At 39.0% G+C, this 27,905-nt stretch overlaps 4 protein-coding genes and 1 long non-coding RNA gene across 6 annotated transcripts; 4 read left to right on the top strand and 1 right to left on the bottom strand.

The window, feature by feature from the left end:
* Window positions 1-496: 496 nt before the first annotated feature.
* Window positions 497-2,677, top strand: LOC114528217. Its single transcript, XR_003687474.1, has 3 exons — window positions 497-750; window positions 1,141-1,567; window positions 1,865-2,677. It is a non-coding gene; the product is annotated as an uncharacterized LOC114528217 (long non-coding RNA).
* A 3,425-nt stretch (window positions 2,678-6,102) lies between these two features.
* LOC114526033 (serine/threonine-protein kinase SIK2-like) lies at window positions 6,103-11,691 on the top strand. The gene is made up of 9 exons (XM_028547529.1): window positions 6,103-6,349; window positions 6,487-6,603; window positions 6,800-6,863; window positions 8,295-8,410; window positions 8,660-8,705; window positions 8,822-8,946; window positions 9,040-9,163; window positions 9,336-9,583; window positions 9,818-11,691. The coding sequence occupies exons 1-9, from the start codon at window positions 6,224-6,226 to the stop codon at window positions 10,991-10,993; spliced, it is 2,142 nt and encodes a 713-aa protein (XP_028403330.1). The 5' UTR covers window positions 6,103-6,223; the 3' UTR covers window positions 10,994-11,691.
* Window positions 11,692-15,291: 3,600 nt separating this feature from the next.
* LOC114527889 (amidophosphoribosyltransferase-like) lies at window positions 15,292-18,782 on the bottom strand. The gene is made up of 4 exons (XM_028549605.1): window positions 18,444-18,782; window positions 17,209-17,564; window positions 16,281-17,005; window positions 15,292-15,630 (listed from the first exon to the last, which is right to left on the bottom strand). The coding sequence occupies exons 1-4, from the start codon at window positions 18,584-18,586 to the stop codon at window positions 15,370-15,372; spliced, it is 1,485 nt and encodes a 494-aa protein (XP_028405406.1). The 5' UTR covers window positions 18,587-18,782; the 3' UTR covers window positions 15,292-15,369.
* Window positions 18,783-18,941: 159 nt separating this feature from the next.
* Window positions 18,942-22,808, top strand: LOC114527900 (multifunctional protein ADE2-like). Its single transcript, XM_028549616.1, has 2 exons — window positions 18,942-19,074; window positions 21,356-22,808. The coding sequence occupies exons 1-2, from the start codon at window positions 19,053-19,055 to the stop codon at window positions 22,624-22,626; spliced, it is 1,293 nt and encodes a 430-aa protein (XP_028405417.1). The 5' UTR covers window positions 18,942-19,052; the 3' UTR covers window positions 22,627-22,808.
* A 1,378-nt stretch (window positions 22,809-24,186) lies between these two features.
* LOC114530255 lies at window positions 24,187-27,534 on the top strand. Of its 2 annotated transcripts, XM_028551861.1 has the most exons (3): window positions 24,187-24,330; window positions 25,497-25,603; window positions 25,741-27,534. In XM_028551861.1, exon 3 carries the CDS (start codon window positions 25,764-25,766, stop codon window positions 27,171-27,173), a length of 1,410 nt encoding a protein of 469 aa, XP_028407662.1. In that variant the 5' UTR covers window positions 24,187-24,330; window positions 25,497-25,603; window positions 25,741-25,763; the 3' UTR covers window positions 27,174-27,534. The 2 variants fall into 2 exon arrangements, with proteins under 2 accessions (XP_028407662.1, XP_028407654.1); XM_028551853.1 differs by lacking the exon at window positions 25,497-25,603.
* Window positions 27,535-27,905: the final 371 nt, after the last annotated feature.

Genomic DNA, 27,905 nt, shown 5'->3' on the forward strand with positions numbered 1-27,905 from the left:
TACTGAACATAACTACTGAATTTCAATCCATTTGTAAACATGGCGGATTTATTACGACAAATATCGTTGGAAATTAGAATACTCATTTCTTTGAATTGGTTATTAAAATATACGTTGAAGAAGTAAAAGTTACAATAACATTCAACATAAGATACACTGCATATACTTGTAAGCAAAAAATACAAATTGCTAAAAATATTGCTTGTAAATTGGAGCGAACTAAAAAATATTCGAAATTAAAGACTAATTACGGAAAAATTATTGGTGGGGCTAAAGCCCAGCGAGCCACCCTGCTCCGCGGTCCCTGTATTTGTTTATACTTACGCCTATACCCATATACGTAAGGTGTACCTTTGATTTCTTTATTTAGTTCCAAAATATAAACCTTTATGTGCATTGAACTTTGCTAACAACGGAGCCCTGCTCAAGAGTTAAGAGTAAAAAGGCTTTCATTTTGTTCTGTTTGCCATGTTCGCGAACACAAGCCCTCATAAGTCATAACTCAACTTTTTCGGCTCTATTTTGCACGAAGGCCATTAGAAAGTCACATGGTCTTGTGCATATATGTTTTTTTAAGGAATCAAAGCGCCTTTAAGTTTGGCAACTCAAGTTTAACTCCCACTCGTTACGATAGCCCGAATACGTGATGCGGAGTATTGTTTTCTTTTCTCGTCGTGACGCGCTGCATATTAACTATCGTCAGTGATGGGACTGATAACATGTCGTTGTCGATATCAAATCTTAACTTGAGTAAGTTGAGTTGATTGTATCTGATCGAAGTGATTTTGAAGCTGATCGCTATGTGATTTTGTTACGCATCAAGCTGAGTGATGTATATTAGCGTTTGTTGTAAAGCGAGATTGATTTGCATAAATAATTTAGGTCTTTGAAACATGCAAATCTTAACTGAAGTGAATTTAACTTTCGTTTACACTACACTCAATTTTTTGGTACACTAAATGGGTACCGTGCCTATTTCATCCGTGCCCAGGCTAAATTAAATAGCTAGCTACGAGATGATCGTAAGTTGTTCACCGTGTTCGTATATTTGGCTTTTTCATACCATATTACCATATAGCTCTAATCATACAATATACATGACAACGAGGTCACCTGTGACCTGCTTGCCTCACTTTTTAGTTTCCAATTAATATAACTGTCGTGAATGCATCAAATTGGTATATGAGGGATGGAGACCAAAGGGATAACTGCTAGAGATTGATTTGCGTACAGCACGCCCAAGAGACGAGTTAGAAAACAGATTTCAAATCCTTGAAGATGGCTTATGCGCAACAGACATGACTGAAAGGGTAACGTGGGAGTTCTTTAAAAAACAAGTCTTCAAATGTCGTTCGACAAGTACCGTATCCTCGGGCTCGGCCGTATCGATGTTTGGTCGTGTTGCTTCGTTGTCAGTTGCTCAGCCAAGCTAACAGAATATTCCCACTATCGAGGGAATCAACAATGACCGATCTGAATATACAAAATCAGAGAAATTTACATTCGCGAACTATTCAGTCACATCCGAGTAAATAACAGGCTCACATGCAGCAATTATGAAATAATGGTAAGTAAGCTTTCATTGATTTAAAAAAATTGTTTTATTATAATTTTCATGTGTATGTGGGCGTCCTTTGTACCTGATACAGTTCGTATTACATATAGGCTATCTGCGCACGTAAACATGTACTGGAACGTGACCTGGCGTGTTTTGAATATCAAAGAGTATGATACACCGCCCAATATAACAACACAACGTGTTCGCGAGGGCGTTGCAATTAGGCCCTCACTAATTTTCAAACCCTCAAAGTCTGGTATGATTTTATTTTACGACCTGTCAACATAATTTTCCTGTTCGGTGTAGTTGGGATTGACGGAGAAAATATCTTATGAGCAGTCTACACACGCTGCAACTACGTACGACAAATGATACAAAGAATAGGGTTTGGTGTCGACGTAAACACCGGCAGGCTTAACAGCAGAAATCGAAGCAAAAGATGGTATCTGAAGGAAGAATTATATCTACTTTGTCTTCGGAACACCCAAAGGTAAGGCCACTTTTGCATGCATACATAAAAATATAATTGCTTTGTATGTACTTATTACTACTGAGATACGAGAAAACGTGTAATTTATACCTATACCAGCTTAAGTTGCAAAATGCACTCTGTGACATCTCATATTGAACGGGAATGCATAGCCAACCGCATAAAGATATTGAAATGTTATGCAATGAGTCCCTCGCGCGGTTATATTGGCAACGATTGCTGGATTTATGGAAGTAATTTAATTGTTAAATTCCAAGAAAAAATTAAGTCGCTGCATAGTGAAATATGTACAATAAAGTATGTAGCTAGAACGCCACTACAAGTACAGTATAGTCGAAACCAGAACATGTTTGTATACAAAGTTATCGGATTTTTCGAAGTAAAATTGTCATGTGCATCTTATATCTTCAATTATTAATGCTCCGTAAATTGATCTCTCCTGCTCTAATTGATTGTTAATCTAACCATCTCGTGTTATGTCTGGTGGGTGTCACATCGACCCTCAGCGTGCAGTAATTAATTGCTTTCATAGAAGGACTATAAGGGTGATGAACAGCTTTCGAGCAATTAAACAGAAAGGCTTATGTAGCTATGAGGACAATTTAGTTTGGTTCCCACGCGAGCATAACAGCTACCCAGACAATACATAAATTGTTCGGAACCGCAGACTTTTTCATAACAAATTTTCTTCGGCAAATAATGTAAGTAATAAATAATATTTTGTGGATAAAAAATTTGAAAGACGAAACCAAGAAGTTGTCTTCAATTTGTCAATGAGCGGCGCCATTTTTTGCCAAAGAATCAAATCACGTTTCGTTCACCAGGAACATGTTGTATTGTTGAACATATCTGGAAACTGTCAAATAGCCGGAGTGTGTTCGCAGCAGAAATTTGTGGCAAGTCTGATAAGCTCTGGTCAAATCATCCGAGAATCTCGTATTTTCAGAGAATAAGTTTTATGTAAATTGTAAACCGGCATGCACTGACTGCCCTGCATGGTGGGAATCTGGATTGCGAAACGTGACCATATTTCATTTGCTTGCGGCTGTGTGGGCTCGTGTTGGCGGATATGTAAAGTGCTTGATTGGCAGTCTGGTTTTCTTGGCAGTCGCGGGTTTCCTCGCACAGTGAATGCATATGTAGAATATGTCACGTTGCATATCCGAAAAAACACTTTCATTATACTCCTTTAAGTCCTTTTCTACTTTCGATCATATACGAAATCTCTTACCCCCAGCTGCGTTGACAGGATGACGTCATGACCATCATTTTGACTCTTCACATGTCAGATTGATTTTATTAAGCCACCCTCCAAGAGCTAAAATTAGCACGCCGCGTTCAAGCACTGTGTCTTGTTTGAACAAGGAATTAGAATGTATCGTGACCCGATGTGGACTCAGCATTGTCTTAGATGCACAATATACATGCAGCAGTGGGTCCAACATTTCACAAAACATAGGTAATCAAAATATCATAACAAGTTCTTTAGGCTTTGATGACTGATGAGTGTCACAAATGTTATAACAAATTGTTGTTTACTGTAATTTTCAAATCTATAAAGTCAAACATGTTTAGCCTTAGGTTGTATAGACGCCGACCTTATCATTTTCTGGGCAGTGCGTTGCACAATCATGCTGTGCTGTCATTTGTATATTTGCACCCTTTCATGTTATTTTCTATGATAAATTCATAATGAAGCTGACTGTAAACAAATATAAAAACTGACTCCCATGTCAATTTGTGTTTCGCAATTCTTTTCTGCCAATTAGCTATCACGGACACCTCATTTTTTAAAACAGTCTTTTGACGAGTTATTTCGCCCGTCGGATTCAGTTTCAAACAGATCACTGCATACCTGTTGTGACTTGTAGGTGTTTCAAAGTTTAATGCAATATAGCAGCTCTGCATTGTTTTAACAATTTCTGTATTGTCAATGATAGTCTGCTGGCCGAAATAGTACAGTTTGATGGCTTTGACAAGTTTTCTTTCACATGCGTTTGGGATTTAATTTGTTATACAACTGTGAAACAACTCGGATTTTGTACGTCACTTTGACATGCAGGTTTGCTCTATTCATGTGCACAAGCGTGTAAGCAAACTTGTACTCTGACAATTTTTTCCGTTAACAAGTTCAAAATTGAGTACCCTTGATTTTGAACAAGTGCGCATGCACGGACCTGGGTTGAATTGAACCAGTGATTTTGAGACTTGTTCAAGTTGCCGTGAACGAATAAAACAGAGCTTGTTCTGCGGTTCGTATATAACCAGCTCAATATATATAGTGACGATTTTTCGCGTCACTCATTTAGTTAAATTTTTTCAACGGGAGTTTTTTCCGGAAAGGTATTATATAATCTCTGTATCAAACAGTTACATAATCGGGTTTGGGATCTGTGGTTGCTCGTGCCTGCGATAAAGCGAACCTTATATGTGCCGCTTAAATACCCAGACGAATTTTGTTCGTTGGTGATAATTTAAGTTGGTTTAGTTGGTTTATACTACTAATGGTAATGCTGCGATGCCCACGATGTAAGGTTTTGAAAGGTCGTGAAATTTTTCAAGAAGCATGACTTCCATGAGAATATATATACTAGGCATTCATGCAAGAGCGCAGGGCATAAATTTTACCGACAGCATTTCCAAAATGCTATATAGTATTGGCATCTTTTTTAAAACGTAGTACCGTCTTCTCGAACCGAATTGCTATCGTAGCTTAGCTCGAATTTGGCACTGATTTGGGCTCCCGCGTGTGTCAAGCATTTCAGTTGCGCTCTGGATGAAATGGTTCTCAATCAGAATAAAATTATAGCCTAGCTGATTATAGCACACAACGGAGAAGCGTAAAGTGAGTGGAATATTATATAGCAGCGCGGAATCGAAAGGAGATGTTATGAAACACACTACGCAATTTGTATAAGCGAATGTACTTCACTATATTCTCATTCAAAATGCTCTTACTTGTACTTATCGTCCGGTGTACTGCCCACGTCTCATCTGTAAACATCTGATTTGCATGCTGTATTTTTTGATGCAGACCTAACTCAGGATGACATAAATTTCGTATTATTCATCATTTTAGGCCATGTTTATTATCTTACGTGTTTATTATCATATGGCCACGGTTGTGACGCGTTTCCAGAAATTCGATAAAACAACAGGGTTTCATTGCTCAATTAAATTACGTACGCAGGTTACAGCACTCTTGAATACCGAACACCCGTCATTCCCCCAAACAATCCTCCAATTTAATGCAAACCAAAAATATTTGCGGTAGCAAACCTCGGTATTTAAATTGCTCGCTTTCAAATTTTTGCCAGACAGTGCGTTGTGGCAAATTCCCCCTCCCCTAAAGTCGCTGCCGGAAATTTTCTGGCTAGCCGCGTTTCCAAATCCGAAATGAGGTCTGGTAAATATTGTTTTCGCGAATGCCTGTCTGTTCGCATAAAGACAGTATGAAATTAGTGCAGATTAAGCGAGATGATGAGGATGAAGTGCACGGAAATTTATTATGGACATGGTCCAAAGGCAAAGTCGTGTTGCATTTGCAAGAACAAAGGCAAGCGCGATTTGAAATGGTTCTTTAATAACGAGGAAATTGTTGAAGCAGCAGTGTAATATAAAGCTCTGCATCTCTCTGTATTTTGTTTACTGCATGTATATTGCTTACATTCATGATTAAATTGTTTAAATGAGGAACGTCTGCCAAATTAAACACGCTAACTCGTGACTAATAATGCTTGCCTCCTTTGTTTGCCCCGCTGTCTGCGACATCAGATAGCTGAAGAAAAAGCGTCGCTGAAATGCGGTGTCAACGCACGTGTAGGACAGACACGCAGTTGCGTTACGTGAGGTATTTTGTAGGAAGATATAAGGTTTTCCCGTTCGTAAAGCGGTCAGCATTCGACTCTTCCCTGAACAAGACTTCGTCACATTTTCGGCTTGGTTACGTCAGAGGTGGGTAAAGATACACGGAGCTGTCAATCTTGCCATGACAACCAGCCATACTTAGCGCCTTTGACGTCAAATGACGTAAATCCATTCTGCTTTGAAACAAAACCATGTCTGATGTTTGAGGACTCGATAGATATCACTGAGAGCAGTAACTCGCGCTAAAAGCTCACAGAGTTCTGTTCTCTTTCCATCACAAAAATAGAAACTTGTATGCAAGACTGGAAATGGGAATGGCGAACGAAATGAGAAAAAACCCACTTCGGGTAGGAATGTACGATATCGAAAAAACTATTGGAAAGGGTAATTTCGCCGTAGTGAAATTAGCACAACATCGTACTACCAAAAGTCAGGTTCGTATCGCTATTGTTTCTATATTTCGTCCCTTGGTGTTCAATGTCATCACTGCTGAGGTTCTTTGAATTAAATCTTCCTCGGTATATGGCATACACTTTAGAATAACACTCTTTTGTGTTGTCTACTTCAACAGGTAGCGATTAAAATCATAGACAAGACTTTGCTCGACGAAGCCAACCTAAAAAAGGTTTACCGCGAAGTACAAATCATGAAGCTCTTACATCATCCCCACGTTGTCAAGTTATATCAGGTTCGTTTAGACTGTGACTGAGTATAATCATGTAGTCAAACCGAAATACCTCCGTTGATATTTTGCCGGTTATATTCCTTGCACTGTTACATTTATCGTGATTTTATATTATGTATTAAATTCTTTCTTCGAATCGACAATTTGTAACATTTTAGAATTCTAAACAGTATGTGTAACAATCTTAAATGCGTCCTAGGTTATGGAGACGAAGACTATGCTCTATTTGGTTACTGAATATGCGAGTAACGGCGAAATGTTCGGTGAGTTATATTCTATGATTCTATAAATTGCACACAGAACGACCTGGTCAAACCTGCTGTTTTAGTGTTTTTGCGTCTCCTTTCACTTTTGCCAAAAGCAAAATTTCAAATTTATTTTAATTTCATTTTGACGCAAATCAACTATGTACAGGCAGGGGTTTGAAACTGTCGAATGTTCAAGATGATTTTAGATCTTTGTTATAATGCTACGCGTGGTCACCGGCTTCGCGTGACAACACGATAGCAAAATGAAAGCACTGTCAGTTTAAGTATTAAATTCGTGACCATAGTTTGCTTTTGTGAATGGTTTTATCGTTTAACTGCTGGGAATGGGCGCACGAATCACAACCGATCCGAAGATATGTATTGATACATATTCATTTTCAAATGTATGACCACTTACAACAACCTACAGTTATCTGATATCTGCTCCCTTCGCCTGAAGGGAGTACAGATTTTTTCATATTATTTCAAATGTATAGTCCATACACTACGCATTTCAATGCCATGTACGCATTCTGTTAGAGCTGTGTCAACTATGTAGGCAGATGAATGCTGCAAGATACGAAAAAGGCCAAGCAACACCTCTACGTGACGAATCTTTGCATAGACATATTTTGTGCTAGAATATTCTGAGATGAATTTTAATTAAGCGGATATTACCTACTCGTTCATCCTGTTTGTAGTTTGATAGCAAGCGAAAGTTAAGCGCTATAAAAATGTTGTTTTTCGTGGCTTTTATCGGATAACATGATACCAAGGGCAGGGATAAATGGGCACATGTTTATTTTATGGCGTAGCGATCGAGAAATTAAGGCATAACTTCGTGCAAAAAGCCACATCAGTTCACCTATGTATCCGGTTCGTGCACTTATTAAATTTAGATGATGAGTAATGTCCACAACACAGTCATTTTTCACCTTTTACATAGCTGGATGTATTAAACATATTCACACATCGCTGGTACTCACTGAATAATAGAATATTCTGTCCAATGATTTACACTCTATTCCAATATTTGGATTTATTTTTATTGTATTAAACATTTGTACATTCAGCATTTGTACATCCCAGCAAATGCCAAACAAAGATTATAATGTCTATGTATTTTAACTCATTTACAACAAAACATTTCCCCTTCAAAATATAAGATCATGTGCAAAGTGATTCGGCATCAGACTGAGACATACTATTAAATGTAAGACACATTGTGGCTTTATGGGTCAATAAAAAACTTGCAGATAGGCTGGCTAACCAGCAGTGGTCAACTTTTTCTCTTGATCTTGTGTGGCACAAAGTCAATATAGTAGTTGTTGTGAAATATGGCACATTGTGCTGCCTAAATTTATATTACATTTACAATAATATTGTAATTATACATTTGGGATAAACCGGTTTTCTTATGGATATATCATTTTGGTTCCGTTTTAGAAAACCTTGCCAAGAATGGGCGAATGCCAGAACGTGATGCCAGAAAAACATTTGCACAGATTCTCTCTGCTGTTGAATATTGCCACAAGAGGCATGTGGTTCATCGTGACTTGAAGGTACAGTACATTAATTGAGAACATTATTAAATAGTAAATATTTAGTAGTGTACATGATGTCCTCAGTAACTGTGTCGTGTCCTTAGCCACTCACAAGTAAACACACTTAAGCTCATGATAGTCTAATAACTTGATAAAAAACAGAAATGTCTGATTTATAAACCTTCTCTGATATCCTTTTCATGTTGTTGATTTTGTGAAGTAAAATTAGCAATATTTGACTTAAATTTCATTCTTACATTTCTCTAGACTGAGAATTTGTTATTGGATTCAAAGAATAATATCAAAATAGCAGGTAATGGCAAGGTTCAAATTTAACAATATTATCATACCTAATGATAATTTTTTTTTGTCTCCTCTTCATGGCAGCAAAACAACTTGAAATCTAAGCGTAATTACATTTTTTTTTAGATTTTGGTTTCAGTAACCATTACTCACCTGGTAGCATGCTCAATACCTGGTGTGGAAGTCCACCATATGCTGCCCCAGAGGTTTTTGAAGGCAAAGTCTACGATGGTCCACAGCTTGATATTTGGGTGAGTATAAATGCCAAATACCATACCAAATTTTAAATGCTGGTTAATATTGTTTTTTCTCTCTTAATAATATGTGTATTTTTTCATTTTCAGAGCCTTGGTGTTGTATTATATGTATTAGTCAGTGGTGCATTGCCTTTTGATGGCAAAAATCTTCAAGATTTACGGGATCGTGTGCTGGAGGGCAATTTTAGAGTCCCATATTTTATGTCACATGGTATGTTTTGTTTTCAAAATATTGATAAGATATGCACATACACACACAATTTTGAGTACGTTTGGGATTTTATTTCAGTTGAGCACTTAGAATGTCCCGAGTTATTTCTAGGTACAAAAACAATTATATTATATGGAGGCAGTTGTTAAACATCCTTGTTTACATCTTATAGAATGTGAAAACCTCATCAAACACATGCTTGTTCAAGATCCCAAACAGCGGTACACAATCGAACAAATCCGCAATCACGAGTGGCTACGTATGGACCCCTCTGTGCAAGTCACGCTGAACATGAACTGTGATTTGAACAGTGAGACTGATAGTGAACCTGAGGATCTGGAGGACGATGAAAGAGTGTACAATGAACGTGCATTAAGACTAATGGAAAACTTGGGCATTGATATACCCACGACAAAAAAGGTAATTGCTATATTGCTCTAGTCACTGCTATTTTACACAATGGGAAACAAGCTGGTAGCTCTTAAATTAGACAATGCATTGCCTAGTGTATTTATTATTAGGCTAAGCATGCACTTGGGTCAAGGTAGTGAATCTATTTGAAACACTCAAGCTCGTCATTAGCTACATCTTAAAGTTTTGAATTCTTGTGAATAATATAAATAATTCTCAACGTTGTCTGTTCTTTGTCTTCAGGCAATCAACACCAGGGTTTATGACCACCACGCTGCTATTTATTATCTAATTGTTGACAAGCTAAAGCAGCATCGTTCGAGCTGCCCTGAACCGGATGAAGTCCAGACGCAGATACGACGGCCTAGTAGCGTGGCGCATACTGCCATTGTCCGATCGACATTCACCTGCTCGACAGCACCTGCAATGCCACAAGCTGTCTCAGTTGCAAGGCGGCCTAGGAGCTCTGTACCAGTAAACCCCATGGAGTTTGGCAGCGGACTGGAAGAACGGGTTCCAACGCCGCCGGATATTAGACACGAGATTCCTGGTCTCTGTCGGCAGTTGATGAACATTAACAGCCGGACACCCCCTGTCCGACGCGTTACCCACACCGTACCACAAACGATACAAGAAAACGTCGAACTTGATCGCGGTGGTGTACATGGGGGTAATGCAGTGCCGAACGTGAGTAACGCCCCTGCCACAGGGCGAAAACGACGGCATACTGTGGGTGTACCCCCACAAGGAACAATTAGCGTACCGTCGGACCACCCTCTGCTTGCAGGGGGTTTGTCGAACACGAATAACACCATGTATCAGATTGATCCAAATCCTTCGATAGTGGTGTCACCCTGCGACCGCGTCGACTTTCCCTCGTCGGACAGCGGCTTCCATTCGGCGAACATCGAAGAGTTAGTGAGGGGACAGAACACGGCAGCCTCGCGTCGCTTTTCCGAAGGCAATAATCCACACTGTGACTTCCAGCAAACGCGCGCATACTGCTCTTCTTCGCCGTTACGACTCATTCAAGAGGAACACCAAAAACTTCAAGAACTTTATCGAACGTCGCTTACTCCGGCACAGATGAACGAGCAGCAGCGTTTGCACACCGTGTACAAGGAAAAGTACACGGAAATGCAGGAGGAACTAGAAAAGCAATATTCCAAAACCGTGCAGAAGGTCGAAACCGAGTTAGCGGATTCTAATCCAGATTCTAATCCGCTCTCGTTGGAGTTTCAAAACCTTCACATCCAAAGGCACGCTTATCAACCTGCTTTGAAGTCACTCTCGCACAAACGTGTGGCCAAGAAGATATCTCCGTATTCAATACATAGAACAATTGAACGAATTGACAGCGACGACATTGAGTATCCGCCATCGGAAACGAACGATGATTACACGCTGATCTCCCTATAATCGAGGGAGTATATGTGTTGGAGCAATGCAGTTAGGGATGGGCTATTTGATTATCGTTTAGAGGAAGGGGGGTAGTACCTCAAAAAGTTATCAGGCAGTTTATTTCAAATTTCTTTCAACTGGAAGTTCATGCGAAAAACGGTTAAAATATTCAGGCAAATTCCCGCCACTCCAATCGAAAATCAAATAGTCCATCCCGTGAAAGGTCGTTTATCTGACAAATCTTCTGCACACAAAGATATTTTGACTAAGTCCGTGTAACAGCTTTTCGTAAATACCGACGGCTTGCCTCTAATGATTCCATTGCCTCAATCAATGTAGTTTATTTAGCCGAGTGACTGGTGATGTATCACGTATGAAAAAAACTTTCGACGGTCGGAAATTACGCGGAATAAGGATGATATTTGTCAGATAAATCACCGTGGTGTATTGTATGTAGTGTGTATTTTATGTGAGAGAGCTGATTATTTAACGATATTGTATTGAATGGTTGCATATATTTATGAAATTCGTATCAGGTCGTGTGCTGCGTGTATTTGAACAAGCGTCATGAGAACTGATCGACTATATTGTTTTCTATTGAAAATGGTGAATTGAATAGGTTGTTTATATAATTATATTTTGTACATATATCTATTGATATTGTAACAAGGATGAGGAAACAGAAAAATATATGTTTAAAGTATATAAATATACTAGAGACTACACAACGTGTTTTTTCATGGTTCCTATATTATATATCATCTTTCCCCGAGATGCCAAAAGTTTAGATGGGACTTTGTTGCAATTTGCCCGGTCAAATACCCAATGCCCGCATGATATCAATAAATCAGTAAAACGTCGGGCGTTGCGCGTAGAATATTCGCGTCGTGCTTGAAGGATGAATATCGGGCCAAGCCGGTATTAACGTGGGCAAGAATACTTCACGGCACTTTGATTTCATTCCGGGCAATGAAATTGAAACAAAAAACACTGGAATTTACATTTATTTTTATTTGCCACCAACGCCCTACACTCCCGTTTCCTCTGAATCCCTGCGTCTTTCAGTTTGTGAAGGGACACCAACGCATCTGTCAAAATAATCGGAACACAAAGAAGCAAGTTAAAAAATCTTTCTTAACCGAAAGCTGTTGTCAGGGCGTTATGCATATTAGGAGTGCGAAATGAGTCACTGCTTAGGAAGATGAGAGACGTTTAATAATGCTACTCTGCTCAATAACTTTAAAATAGTACTGGTTTATGCAACATCATGCTCATGGAATAAACAAAGTTAAACTGAAATTTCGACGTTTTGAGCACCGAAATACCACGTTGCTCCCGAGTTGTTTTGAAACGTATATTAAAAACGTTCAACATACCAAATTACATAAAAAATACTTTTTCATCGAAATTCTTTTAGTGTGCCTTAATGGATGCTTGCACGCTGAAAATCTAGAGAAAACAACAGAGTCAAAGGGAAAACTGCGTGCATATATTGCCGCGGAGCGTATATATAGGTAATAAAACCCTGGGTACGACGTTATACAGGGCACAATATATTGTACAATATATTATACTTGACTTGTTATGAATTTAAGTTGCAATGCAAGCTTTTGCCCTAAATTATACTACCTCGCTCTAAAAGTCAAAAAATGGTTTGATACGATGTTTGTTCAGAGCATTTCCAGATGCCAACGCACCGCAAATATCGCTTGAAATCAAGCATGAATCAGTCATGTGCAAGATAAACCTTTGCCAGCCTATCAACAATGACGTATTTGAACAAATAACCACGCTACATTACGCGTGATCAAGCCTACTGATTTGGCCTTAATTCAAGTTCCCATTTGATAGTTCTTCCCAATAGAGGAGAATAAATACATACTGGTATCTGAATGACGAAGTACCCTGTAGTATCTCATACTTATATATAGTTAAACTTTTAAACGACTGCCATTGTTGTAATAAACATGTTTTTCGATGCTGATACAAATGGGGTTTTTTTCGCGAGAGATACAATTGTTTTACAATTGTCGTCAACGAAATCCGATGGATTATATTGCGATGACTCGACAAAACAATTGGGTCACTCGACCAAACACCCATGGTTTACGTCAATTCTTACGTAGCCTGGGTCACGGGTTGCTGTTGATGACACTGGTAGACGTCATTGTACTGTTGCATTGCGCACTGCCTGAGGCCAGTAATCTCAGCCGAACGTTTACCGAAGCACGTCCATATGCAGTAGCTTTTGAAAATAACAAATTTTGACCATGGTCCGACGCCGCGTTCTAACAGGACACCAGATTGTATCCGGTCATTTCAAAAGAATCTCATTAGTATCACCTCGAAGACTCATTAGTCATTACTCGTTATTCATTCCTAAAACTTGTAAGTTGTAATATTTAAGAATACTGCAGCATTTGGGATTAGTGCATGGATTTATACTTGCATGATGGTGCATGTGCAGTAAACATTACACAGACTTTCGGGCACCATGTAAAAATACCCTTACAAATTATAACAACCGTTAACGTTTTTCGACGTTTCAACTTTCAACCTAAACGGCCGTCGTCAGGAGAGTTGACTAAAATATCGTTGTAAATGCTACTGAAAATTAAATAAGAAAATATTTATGTTCCTTGTTCTTAGAGACCTTCTGCTGAAACAAATTATGGCCGAGAAAGTGCCAAAAATTTACCTTCAAGTGCGACTTGAGATTATCGTTTGTCTTTAGCGGGTTGTTGTGTATTGTAACTGATCACTTATGAGACATGTTATTGCCAAGACGCTGTGGCAACGCCATAACAAGTGACCTCGGCTTAATCCGGTTAAAAATATCTTAGTTCTAAAATTTGAAAAAAGTTGAACAGTGTGGGGCATTCCTTAATTTTTGTACATTAGTTTTACATGCAATTCTGCAAGTGATCTAAACCGAAGAAACAGTCAGACGTTCGTGTCAAATGTCACCCCGTGTGCCAGATGTTTTCCACGCTCGTAAGAATATTCGCGAGGGATACGAACTGGAGTATGGAGGCGGCAAATGTGGGTTGGGGGATATATTAATTACTATATTTCTCTAATCCTTCGCGACGGAAAAAGCTAGACATACCTATATTTTTATTTTTAAACTTATCATTTTCAAGCAAGCGTTTTTATGATAAAATTGCAAGCAAAAAGAAAGCGACAGCGTCTTTTTGATAAATCGCTATTACGCACGCGCCGGTGGAAGTTAACCCTGCATGGAGGCTAAGACAAAGTGCTTATACATGGTAAAAGCTGTTCATACACCAGTGTTACCCGCTTTCGCAAACAAGGGTGTCTCTATCCCCAGGGTGACCCTAACAGCTGTAACGAGTTAAAATTTTACAATCCAATCTAAATTTTACCAAATCGAAATAAAACGAGATTGCATGATTCACATGTGACTATTTGTGATAATCTTATTGGCGTTCAGGAGCTCATTCAACTTCTTCCTCGTGCTAACCTCCGAGCGGCACGTATCATCAGTAACATCATGCAAGTTAAGAAAAAGAGCAATAATAGACTTAATAGTGCGTTTTATTTTATCACTATGATTTTATGTAGCTATACTACCGCCTTTATGCATACTACGCATACCCTTGAAATAATGTTGCCAACCCTGTCTACACGGCGATCAAAACCTAACGAGTGCACGCATTATCTTGTGCACTCATATATTTGTGTACATATATTTAATAAAATATTAATGTTGCTGAAATGAGGATGCAAATTGGTTCCCCCACTCTCCTTTTAAAGATAGCATGCAGTCGTTTTAAGCTAGCCTGTGCTGATTTTGCAGTGTCTATACCAGAACGCTTATATATATATATATCTTAAAAAATTGACTGTTCGCGAATTTCACCTGTGGAAATTGACACAACTTATATAAAATGCTAAAATTTGAAATTTGCTAGAGAAGAGGGACATGTTGAAGGTCACAGTGCTTGAGTTTTAAATTTAAATATTGTTATCCTTTTTTTGTAAAGTGTAACTTGTGAATATAAAACAAATTTCACTGTCATCATGCATAAAAAGGCATGCTTATGTTAAATATTTATACACTAGTCTTGTGGGTCCCAACTAGGTGCTTAGGCATTGAAAACTAACTATATATATTACATTGTTATGCCGGTGATTTCAAAAGTTTTAGAGGTTTTTTGGACACCTGTATATGACATTGCATTTGCTCAATGTAGTAATTGTGGGATTATTCCTGCATGCCGGTTTACTGCTGTATATCAAAATTCTACATCAAAATTAAAAAAGTAACTCATTTAATGAAGATTAAGTACACACAACTAGACTGATATATAATGATAAATACTAATAAATACTATATAGATTAATGTATTGTTCGAGTTCATCCAATTCCATCACCACTCTAATTCCACAGGGTAGTTCCCGGTTAAACAGGCTGTACAATGGCCCGGAGGCTTGTTTGATGTCGTCTGAATGGATTTTCGCACGGCAGAGTGGAGGCCATCAACAGAAAGATAAACAAGACTATCGGCTCCCAGAAACTTCGCAAGTTCATCAGGCGACATAAGATTTGCAATGAGCTCCTCTCGCGTCGGGATGTTGATGCCCATGTAACATGGGTGCTTTAGAGGTGGCGAAGCGACGCGAATGTGAACCTTTAAACATGAGACAATTATGATGGTTAACTCCTGTCGGGGATGAGTGGAAGAACCATGGGGGAAAATTAGGAATAAATTTGGACAATAAAATGCATTGGGAAGACCAGCTATTTCGTTGACCAGAATTACACGAAGAATACTTGTAGCGCGATGACGAAAAGGTGGCACTGAAATTGGGGTAGCTGCAGCAGGGAAGATAAGATGTCTGAGGAAAATTTAGGGAAACGATGCCTATAAAAAAACATCGATGCCTATGGAAACAGATCCGGAAGCAGGTAGGCAAAATACTTTTTACTAGTAACAAACTTTACGGATATTTATGCTGTCATTAATGTAAGAGTAATCAAACATTTTATGTTGTTGTACAAAGTAAGTAGATTATTCAGGTCGGCAATTTTCACCGTTTTAAATTTTCAGAGATCTTTTGGTCAGAGAGTAGAGCAAGAGGATCGACGTCTAGAGAGATTGGTGACTATGCAATTGGGAGCCACTTTTCAGTCCTAATTTCTCCCAATTATTCTCAACAGTGTTATTTGACGTATTCATTATTCGTTATAAAAAGTGAGCTGGGAGCACTAATTGCCTAGATATATATACTACTTTTGCAAAGGGTCGATACTCAAACCTGAGAAAGAACGAAATCTTACCTCTGCAGCACCTGCTTCGCGTAGGACCTTTATTATTGGGGCTATGGTGTTTCCACGTACGATCGAGTCGTCGATCAATACGATTCGTTTATCACGAAAATTGGCTGTGAGCGGGCCGAATTTCCTGGCAACACCTAGCTTTCTTAAGCGCGTACTCGGCTGAATGAAAGTTCTTCCGACGTAACGATTTCTCGTGAGTACTTCGACATACGGGATTCCGGACCTTTGGGCGTACCCCATCGCGGCTGGCGTGGCGGACTCAGGCACTGTGCTCACGATCTCGGCGTCTACCGAGGCTTCGTCCGCCAACTGCCTTCCGCATTCCTGTCGGACGTTGTACACCATTTGTCCTTCGAAGAAAGTGTCGGCTCGGGCGAAGTAGACATACTCGAAAATGCAGAACGCGGTCGGGTCAGTTGGACGCAACGGTTGAACGATCTCAAGGCGTGTAACACCTTTCCTAGTCAGCTGAACGATTTCTCCAGGTTCAACATCGTACATCTTCTCGGCGCCGATCGAGGCAAACGGGCAGGATTCTGATGAAATCAACCATCCGGCGCATTCGTCTCTACCGTCTGACGATTTCAGTATTCTTCCAACGCATAGAGGTCTATTTCCGTACGGATCTCGAACCCCAAATATGCCGTCTTTCGTCAAAATCGCCAGGGCGTACGCGCATTGAGTTTCAGTCATTAAACGTTTTATCCTTGACGGCCAGTTTGCACCTTTTAATGAAAAAAGTTGACATAGTGGACGAGCTAACAAGTGCAACAGACAGTAATTGCGGGAAAGTATGAACAATACTCCTAACAGCAAAATTTTCATGCAATTCTCGAATATGACTATGAAGTATGAATCACTACAGTTGAGTAAATTGATGTTATTTGTTTCATTGACTGTGTATACCAATGATTGCAACTTACTGTACCTTGAGGCTCTCCACATGGTGGAATTATTGAGAGAAGTTGGGTGATCAATTCACTGTCAGATCTTGTAGACAAGCCAACATTACTAGCAAGAACTTTCTGTCTCAGTGACTTAGCATTCACTAGCTCACCATTATGTGCAACTGCAATCCAATTTTGTGCAGTATCAACAACAAACGGTTGGCAGTTGACAAGTTTTGATGCACCCATTGTTGAGTAACGATTGTGTCCTATACCCATGTAACCTTGGAGTGATTTTATGTCCTCTTCTTTGAAGACATTTGAGACTAGACCCATGCCTTTGTGTTGATATATCGAAGTACCATCTCCAGTTACAATGCCAGCACTTTCTTGACCTCTATTATAAGCATATAGTTTATAAATGGAATCGGGAACTAAATTGGTCTTCATGAAGAATATAGAAATGTACAACAAATTGCACTAACATCCAGCAAAGAGTTGGAAATTAAGTCACATGGACTTTTTTATGAGTTTAAAACATGGTGGTTTAATTAAAGGTAATGTCATGTTGGGTTTGCACAACAGTGCTGCTCATAATAATGCGGGTCTGTATTCTACTGGTTATAATAATGTGGTTGCCTATGTGTTGGAATTTTCTAGACACAGATGCTAGCAGCTAGCTCATATTCATTTAAAACCATAGAGAACCAATAATGTGCGAGATATGCAGACAGTTTGTCACATTTCAAAAAAGGTAAATTCTAAATTGTTCTATATATTTTTTGTATTTTCTTTTTATATTTTTTCTTTTTATATTTTTTTTTTCCTGATCTTGCTCTAATCCTGAATCTAAATTATGACACCATTTGGCTTGATGTATAGGTTAATTAGGCAGCAGTGGATGAAAAATTAGGCAACCTGCTAATGACCAAAGCAGCCACTTATATTGGCATCTTCCAAAAAATGAAATGACATGTAAAATGTCCATTCTAATGGCTGCTGCAGTGGAATTACCACTAACAGAATTATCACTCAGTGTCTTTCATCAATCTATTATTTACTGGCAGTGAGCCTAACGAGGCCACGAGGCACTTACTCATTTTACTCAATCGAAACCTGAAAATTGTACTTATCAGTGGAGTAAAACCAGTCAATGGTAAATATTCCAAAAGCGGTATAACAAATAATAGTCTATGTCACTGAACATTGCTGTTTTGTGCAATAGTCAACACTGTTCCAATGAATAACTTTCGGAATATTTAACCCAACCACTTACCGATGTTGAATGCCCAATAACCCAAGAAAAATATTATTGGCAAGGCCGAACTCTTTTAAATCAACGCCTTCTGCTGCGATACAACCAAACACACCACAGGAATCTTGTAGTTCATAACTATTCTTATGCGCCACATTCGCCATTCTCGACTTTCTTCTATGATCAATATAGATGAGCTTTTTTGTTTAAAGTAGATAATCCTGAGTGTCATTTATTTCATCTCCTGTGTATCGTTTATTTCGTCTGATAACAAAGCTTATACAAAAACAGCGCTTAATCAAATTGCCAGGAACTTGAAAAATTCGTATGAAATTCGCACTCGTTTCCAACTGTTGTTAAATGCGAGTTAAATGTCAATTACCAGAACTCACGTGTTTGTTGTTCAAAAGCGTGCTTATCGCAGCGATGTTCGAGCATTCTGATTGGATGAGCGGCGTATTATACAGATTCTCCTTTCCTGTGATTGGTAGAAAACAGAAATTAGATGCGCGGTCGGATGCAAATACTTGGCCTTTGGCGACTTGGCGAGCTTATACAATATTTTTTTTATTCCTGTAAAACTACTGCTATCCAAAGCAAGAAAAGTTTGGTCTTTCCTGTGCTACGAATATGACTACTGGCGAAGAAAAAGGTAGCTTAACAATATTTGCTTTTACAATGCTTTTACCAGGTGTTTAAAACACGAACGAAACGTTTCTTTTCCTATATTTTGGCCGCACGTGGTTGGTAAGCTTCTTTAGCAAGCATGGTCGATATCTCGGTCGATATTCGCAATCTTCATTTTGTTAAAAAGCTTTCATCGGTTGTATACCATTTTTACTGCATACCCGGTCGATATAGAAGGTATATTGCTTTAATTCTGAGTTACGTTTCTGTAAAATATCGGAGATTTTATATTACAACAGTTGGAACAATCAGATCACATGCGGGCCATTAAGTGTTTCCTGAACATTTGGCAAATAGCCATAACCTGAAAACCACTTGAATGCAAAATTCCATTTGTGTTGCTATATAGTTCATTGATGTATTTGTATGTTTTTAATTAGCATGTGTGATTTTATCAAATAAAACAGCAGGGGATCTTGCATTCTAATACTCGAAATGTCAAAAAGTCAATACACTGTATATATATTTCTTTCTGTCAAAAGATGCATGATTCAAAATATTTTCACCTTGCTATTAGCATAAAATGTTTTAATCCGAAATTTTATAATGTTATGCTTGCTGCATGGAAAAATTCAAAATTAAGATGAGATTATCGAAGTTGCAGATAAGGCTCCTAATCCCAAATTTCCACTCCTGGATTTCCATGTTGGGTACCTAGTAGGTATCCACATCTGCACCCCTAAGTAAATTTAACACTGTTTTGATGTTCAATTCATTCTATTACACGCTTTGTTAGTTTGTTGTGTACATTTTAATAATAATAATGATAATAATAATAATGATTTATTCAATAAGATCCACGAGGTGGCTCTTCCCCTGATGGCTCTTCTTCCCGAGGTGGCTCTTCTCTGATCATATCTTTATTTAATTTGCAATTTATCTTAAAAGGAATTATATTTCAAACGGTGGAAAAGTACTGTACCTCAGTATATGGAGTGATATATTCTCCCTTAATTCCCTTAAGAGTGTTAGTTTCAATTTTTAGTTCTTTAGTATCAATATTTAGGTAAAATTTTTTTGTTTGATTCACTTCATGGATATTTGTATCGAATCGCTAATAGCATTTTAAAGTGAAAGAGAGCTTTTCATGGTCTACCAAAATTATGAAATGGCAGGCATTGCTATTCACGAAGTGTATTTGTCTATTTTGATTTCTCAATCAAGCTTTTCCTTTATGACTGACACAAACGCTTGTTAGGTAGTATTTTGTTCCTCAACCAAAAAGTATCTGCCATAGTTACCCATTCTTTTAAAAGGTTGAAGTCAATTTTTTATTCCTATCTAACCAATAATTAAAATGCAAATATGTAGCAACAGTTTACAGATCTAATTCTGGAAAGAAAGCATAATTGGGGTCTCTGAAGGATCTTGTTGCCCCCCACTGCTTTTAGTTTTTACGTTATTGGGAATAATATAGTGAGTTATGGGTGATACACCATCGCGGTGAACACCACTTGGTTACCAAAGTTCTAAAATTGTATGTTTATTCATTTTCCAAAGCACAGTTAATAGAATATTCATGGTTTGGAGACTAAATAAAAGTACAATACAACTCATTAACTATGTTATTGTCCAGATTTATGCAAAAAATGGTTCAGCCTTTCTCGTCATGTGTCTATTGTATTTTAGCCAAATTTACCAATGGCATTCGTCTTGCTAAGCTCATCAACCTTGAATTGAAAAATATGTTAATTATAAGATTGCTATTGGTTTATCTGTGCAAAATACAATAGACATGTGATGAGAAAGGAACAATTTTTTGCATAAATGTGCCGCAACATAGTTAATGAGTTGTATTGTAGTTTTATCTAGTATCCAAACCACGTATATTCTATTAACTGTGTCCAAAGAGAATGTATTCATTTTCCAAAGAAAATGCCGCTGCACTCGTCGGGTATGCGTTTAAACAGTAAAGTCCAAAGAACCGTAGATCGAAAGACGTAAAGACTATAAAAAGGCCGTACACCTAGAAGTATTTTTTTCTGTTACAGGATAATGCCACAGCTAAAAGTTATAAAATTGCATACCTGCATTCACTGTACCATCTAACTAGTGTGATATTAACTGATTAATGACCGAGCGTGAGGTCTGTACTGTGAAATATCAGACCGAGACTTTTTAGTATGGACAGATTTTAATATGGGTTTTTACCGACCGCTCGACGTCAACCAATCAGATTAGCAACAGAATAGAGGATTTTGAAAAGCCATATAATAAAATTTATTATTGTTCATTTGTTTTTTCAGCACCGTTAGTCATTGGTGAAAAAGTAATCGAAGGTAAGACAAAAATAGTCTTCGCGTTACCGCAGTCTCCGAACGGCGACCACGTCTTGCTCCGATCTAAAGACAAGATCACCGCAGGAGATGGAGCGCGCATGCACGAGATCGAAGGCAAGAGCGCAATCAGCAACGACACCACATGCACAATTTTTGAATTGCTCAACGCATGCGGCGTGAAAACCCATTTCATCTCAAGACATGATGAAACGTCTTTCGTTGCTCTGAGATGCGAGATGATCCCACTGGAAGTCGTCAGCCGGCGCTTAGCAACAGGATCGTTCCTAAGGCGTAACCCTGGAGTCAAAGAAGGTTATCGATTTTCGCCTCCGAAAATGGAAACCTTTTTCAAAGATGATGCGAATCACGATCCACAATGGTCTCATGAGCAGATTATTGAGGCGGAGTTAAAATATGCCGGTGTTACGATTGGAGAACGCGAAATAGAACTGATGACGTCAACTGCTATTGTTGTTTTTGAAATCCTGGAAAAGGCTTGGGCGACAGTCGACTGCACCTTGGTTGACATGAAAGTTGAGTTTGGCGTAAATGCTAGAACCGGGGAGATTTTGCTTGCTGATGTTGTCGATAACGACGCGTGGCGATTATGGCCCTCTGGTGATCGACGCCTGATGCGGGATAAACAGGTCTACCGAGAAATGAAGGAAGTAACCGGCGAAGGCTTGGCTGTCGTCAAGAAGAACTACAAGTGGGTCGCAGAACAATGTCGTAATCTATTGCCTGGGAAGCGTCGGGGCCGTGTTGTGGTTGTAATGGGTTCGTCGAGCGACCATGATCATTGTAAAAAGATTGAAGCGTGCCTCAAAGATCTTGGTGTTTTCGTCGAACTCCGTGTGGCGTCCGCGCACAAGGGAACCGAGACGGCTCTACGCATCTTGCATTACTACGAAGGCCACAACATTCCCACGGTATTCATAGCTGTCGCCGGACGCAGTAATGGTTTAGGTCCAGTCTTCTCTGGCAACACCGCTTATCCTGTTATAAATTGTCCTCCCGTAAAAGCTGATTGGGGTCCTCAGGATATTTGGTCGTCCATGCGACTGCCGTCTGGTTTAGGCTGCCCGACTGTCATCAGCCCGGAAGGCGCCGCCCTCGCTGCTGCTCAGGCTCTTGCCATGTCTGATCATATCGTATGGAGCAGGCTTCGTGTGAGACAACTAAGCAACCGTGTAAACCTTCTACACGCGGATAAGAAAATCGCTACAGACACCCATTAATTTCATATTTACTGAAAACTTTACGTTGATTTCTAGACTTGACTGCACTGTACGCATGCTCAGTAACTTGCTTAGCTAATAAATGTTGTAAACGCGTTAGGAACTTGGAGCCTGTTACAGACTTCTGGTAAACAAAATTAGTGTCAAACAAAAACAAATAAATTCTTCATTAAAAACGTATAAAGCCAGTATGTGTGATGCCTTCTTACGCCATAGTCGATCTTGACATGATCTGTAAACCCGGTTGAAATTTTTGTTTTATCTCTTCTGTTGTTATTTTATTTCGCTTTTTGACTGAGTCCTATCATTTAAATCCGAGCTGCATTCGGTTAATTTTGAAGATAAACTCTGTAGACTATGGCTATGTCATAGCACAGTTGCGAACAGTTCCACTACGTTGAATGGAGCTATTTCCAATGTTTCTCTAGAAAGAGAAATATAAGCGCGTTCGGAATGGTTGTTTGTTACATCTGCATGCAGCCTATCCGACCTGGCCATGATACTGTTTTTGCATGGGGAATTCTCGCCCTGACAAAGCGAGGTCCTAACCAGAAATAGTAGGATCTTCTTGATCGAAATGAAAGCGAGATCATAAAATTCATTCCGTAGAATTTTTTTGAGCGGAATATCGAGAAACGATTCGTCCCAGTTAGGCTTAGTGGGATCATCAAAAAGGCTCTAACTCGTCTAAATATTGGTTTTCATTGTTTGGAATGTAAACTGAGAATCAATTATTTCATAAATATCAGTACAAATGTTTGACAGTGAAACTGTTGAAATGAAAACTGAATGTTTGCACATTATTTTATTGTCTTTTTATATTGGTGGCACAGCGGAATCAGGGGGGAGTTACTTCCTTTCCTGCCCGCCTCGTTTCCAAGCTATTGTTTGTGCACTGAAGCAAATTCGAAAGGTGTCTGTTATCTTATAGAACTACAACCCAGTTATGTTTTGTGGCAAGGTGAATATCCTAGGAACGAGGACGAGGTTGTATCTTGCTGTATTTTCGCTTGCTGAAATGCCTGATTGTTAATGCATGATTGTTAATATGAAAATGCACGAGTAACAATCGGGCGCAATTTATGAGGTATAGCTAGACGCTTAATTTTACACCTACATGACTTGTATTATAGATACCTGATTTCGGATTAATCTTTTTTTATTAAAATTTGATAAGCGATATGCAAAATCGATTTCACTTCATGAATTTCGATAATGAAAGTCGCCATGCGGCAAAACTATGATGGGTTTTTCACCGTTTTTGTTTTAGAACTATCAAAGAAAGGTATTGCATAATGTTTTAGTATACATATTGCTTATGGCTATACTTATGAAATGCCTAATTAAGTCCTCCAGAACAACGGAAATTTGAATTCATGTCCTCGAGATAATCATGCAGTGCATGGTTTCTAACCTCCCGCTTGGGGGATCAAACGGTTCGGAAGTTCCCCGATGGCGATGCCTTTGTCTTGTGTTGAATAATACCTCTGACCATTTATGGGCATAAACGTAAACATACGTAATTCCGAAATTAGAATTCCCGTTGTCGTGTGCCTACATATGTTTACAATAAACCTTGCCTTGCCTTTTGCTTCGTTCAGGACGTAACATTTAACATTGTCCATTTTGAAGCGTAGCCTGCTTACAGGGTCAGGGGAGGTTGTGTCAGGAAGTTGTTGCTGGCGCGGTGTGTGAGTAAACAAGGTGAGTTGCAACTTCGTATTGGGCGAGTTTTCACCTAACAATTAATCTAGTGCAACAATCTAAATTGATTATAATTTTAAAGCATCGCATTCAGACATTCTACTTCTTTGTCGTAATTGGCTTCCGCGTATAGTTTTGTCACATATAGGCGGCGTACTATATATAGCTATTATATAGGACAGAAATTTGCAGTGTTCCGTAGGGAAGATTCTTACGAGTAAAATTATTTGGCTCCTTGCTGTTACAGACAGTTATATTGTTATTTACAAGTTCTGGCTATCGTCTGGCGAAACTATTTCAGGCATAAAGAATTTAACTCGACCTTAGTCTTTACTTTTGGCATCCGGTCTTGCGACAAATTGCAGATTGTTCATTACTCAGACATTAGCTTTATCCTAATAACTTTTAGCAGCCATTTAACCTCTTATAGTTATACTCTCGAGTAGCATTTTGAGCTTGTTGTTCCGTGGTTATTGCTCTGCCAGCCATTAGGCATTTGTGTAATGTTATAAACATGAGTTCAGGGGCGGCTGTGTGTTTGAAAAAGTATAGTTAACTCAGTTTCAACTATAGTTGGGCCGGTAGTTGCAGAATTAGCCTATCGTGTATATTATCAGAAGCGTGTTAGACGCGATTAAGCTACGCTAATGCATTGCTAATGTAGGCTTATGGGTAAAAGTTTATACAACCGGCGTAGTTGAGATGTGGGACGTCGAAATATAATGACGACGACCGACAATATTTTAAATAAGCTTGAAGTGAAAATCGAATTAAATCGTGAAAGACTGACCCTGAATATGTTTTGAATCATTTACATCTAATAAACCGATATGACTCGATGGCAAATAAGTAATGCGGATCCTCAGAAACCATGGAAGTTCTTTATAATTTCCGTTGTGGGTAATTGGGTGCTCAAAAGTTTATTAAATTTTGAAAAAGATCCAAGTGTTTTTTAAGATGCCCCTAATTAAGAATTTTTGTCGTATTTTGTCTTTGAACAACGAAATCTAATGTTATGCTAATATTCCAATGTTGAATTGCGGTTACTTTTGCTTTGTTAGTTTTTCTACGAGATATCAGCATTCGTTTATTTGTAGTCATTGCTATGTCCTTGAACACACTAAGCCAAGGGCCGGATTAACCTTTCGCATTTGGCATTTTTTCAGTGCAGAGCCACTTCAACGGCGGGTGCATGTATAAATTCAAAATTCCATGCGATCAGAAAGATTTGAAAGTATGAGTAGTACGTATACTATCATGTGAAACTGAAACTGTAAGTACAATTTCAGCTGTCAATCAACCTAGTTTTAACATTGTCGAACTTGTGGCCTTGCGGCTTTCGCGAGCAGATGCCCCTTCTGTTATAGACGCGAAATTGATTTCTTCAGGAAGTTTATCTTTGGCATTTAGGAACCATCTTTGTTGAAAAGACAATGACTACTGTGGGGTACTATGAGGAGCTTCGGAGTATGTCTTCTCCAAACAGTGAAATCCCTTCATTTGGTTCACGCGACTTTCGTGTTATACGCTATTTTTTGCGCGTCCTATCAGTTTGGCGACCGCAGTCAGCCGGATTCGTGGAAAGCTACGTCTATCCTGTGGCTGTGAATCTTCTATTGTTGACCGCTGGGATTCTACGAAATGTTGTACAAGCCGTTGGTAAGCCCACGTGGCTGAGTATCCAACTGCTATACCTCGTCCACGAGATTGTTGTATGGTTAGGACATATTCTTGCAAACCGCTACTTCGCTTCAAGAGACATGGAAATGAATGTGCTGAACCCAATTAAGCCGTTAGTCGGAATTCAGAAACCGTTAAAACGGAAACTAAAAATTCTAAATGCTGTTGTGATTATATCGATGACGTTTGTGACCGTCATGCTCAGTACGCTATATGTAGTGGTGGGTTTACTGTGGTACAAGGGTGCTCAGCGATTTTCAGCCGCACTGCCTCATCTCCATGGTCCTGCTGATCACGTTTTATACGGTTTAGTTTTAGTGACCATAATCTATGATCTCGGAATAGCACTTGCACTGTTCTGGACATTGTCACTTTTGTATTGTTGCTACGCGGCTCGTTTGAAAGCCCTGGAAGGCATCTTCCTCAGGTGGAAACAAACCTCTGTGGACGCTGTCTCGTTTTTCATGCAGCTGTACGCGAGGCCGGTAAAGAATTCCTGGAAGCAAATGTCCTGGTGGTTTATCGCGCATAATATTGTGGCTCTCGCGATACCGCTGTACGGTTACGAGCTGGCGCAGGCTATTTCCGGTCGCGAGTACCACTCGAAGCACCTTCCACAATTTATCTGTTACTTGATTTTTATTGTGACCATCTGGCTTGCGCCAATATTTGTCAGTGAACAAATAAAACGACGAGAGAAGAAATTTTTGGAGCGTATCAACAATATATCCCCTTGGTCACTAGAAGCGGAAAATAACAATCCGGGGGGCTACCTCCCTGACGAACGTGGCGTGCACACTTTGAATGGGGAGAGTGGGGTGCGCTGTATCGTCTTGAATTCTGAAAATGATATACCTCGCAGTCGCTGCACCTGTCAAAGAGCATCGCTGGGGCTGAGCTCGACGGGCTCAAATTCTTCAGAAAATCCCGAACGTGTTTCGAGGTCCGCGGTGTTTACGTTCGCTTTTCGAGGAGAAGAGCTAAGAAATTTTCTGAGGTTTCTAAAAGGACGAACGCCCGGATTGGTTTCGCGCGGTTATTCATTCCAGTTAAATTTGTCGTTTATTTCACTCATTGGTGGAGCCATATCGTTTCTCACCGAACTACATTCGGTGAATTCTGAAAATATGTTATACAAACACTGTAATGGTACAGTATCTTAGTTTATAGTTCCTATCATAAAATGATGTCGAGCTATATGGATTTTCGGAATTCTACACACCTTTTCACAATTTTGAAATGTGTTAAGAGCTGTCGACATAAATTAGCACGCTGTGTATATATAATGCTGTGAATATCTGTCTATATTATGAGTAATAGCCGAGGTGAAGTAATTTCCAACGTTTTTTGTGGAAAACGAATATATTTGCAAGCTAGTTCAGAAGGTTTGTTTACTACAAAATCATCCAACGTGGACAGCATGGAGTATTTATCGGCAGGATCTCGCATGGATAAGATAGAAATAGATCATAAAAGCACTAGATAGAGTGTTTGCCGGGATCACTGAAAAGGCCCTAACCTGTATATATAGTTTAGTTATTATCATTAAACATTTTCTTGAAGTTTTAAATCGATTTTTGAATTACCTCTTGGGAAACAAGTGTTGTCAACACTCAACCGGGTGCTGAGATTGCAAGCGAAAAAAATCATTAATGAGCTTTTGAACGAAAAATGTGGTAAATTCTTACCAATCAGTTTCACATCATAATTTCAACATTGCACAAATGTCACAATTCTCACATTTCACAAAATTTTACAACGTTCATAAGTTTTCAATCCTCAATTATCAATATGCCTTTTTTTAGGTAGCCCTGCAATAAGAGCATATATAGCCATCTCCACAATTTCCCAGGGTCCCAATACGTGCTATGACATTTTGTATTAAAATCTGTCTT

The sequence above is a fragment of the Dendronephthya gigantea genome, unplaced genomic scaffold, assembly GCF_004324835.1.
Source record: "Dendronephthya gigantea isolate DGI-Jeju-01 unplaced genomic scaffold, DenGig_1.0 000001F, whole genome shotgun sequence".
Taxonomy (NCBI): domain Eukaryota; kingdom Metazoa; phylum Cnidaria; class Anthozoa; order Malacalcyonacea; family Nephtheidae; genus Dendronephthya; species Dendronephthya gigantea.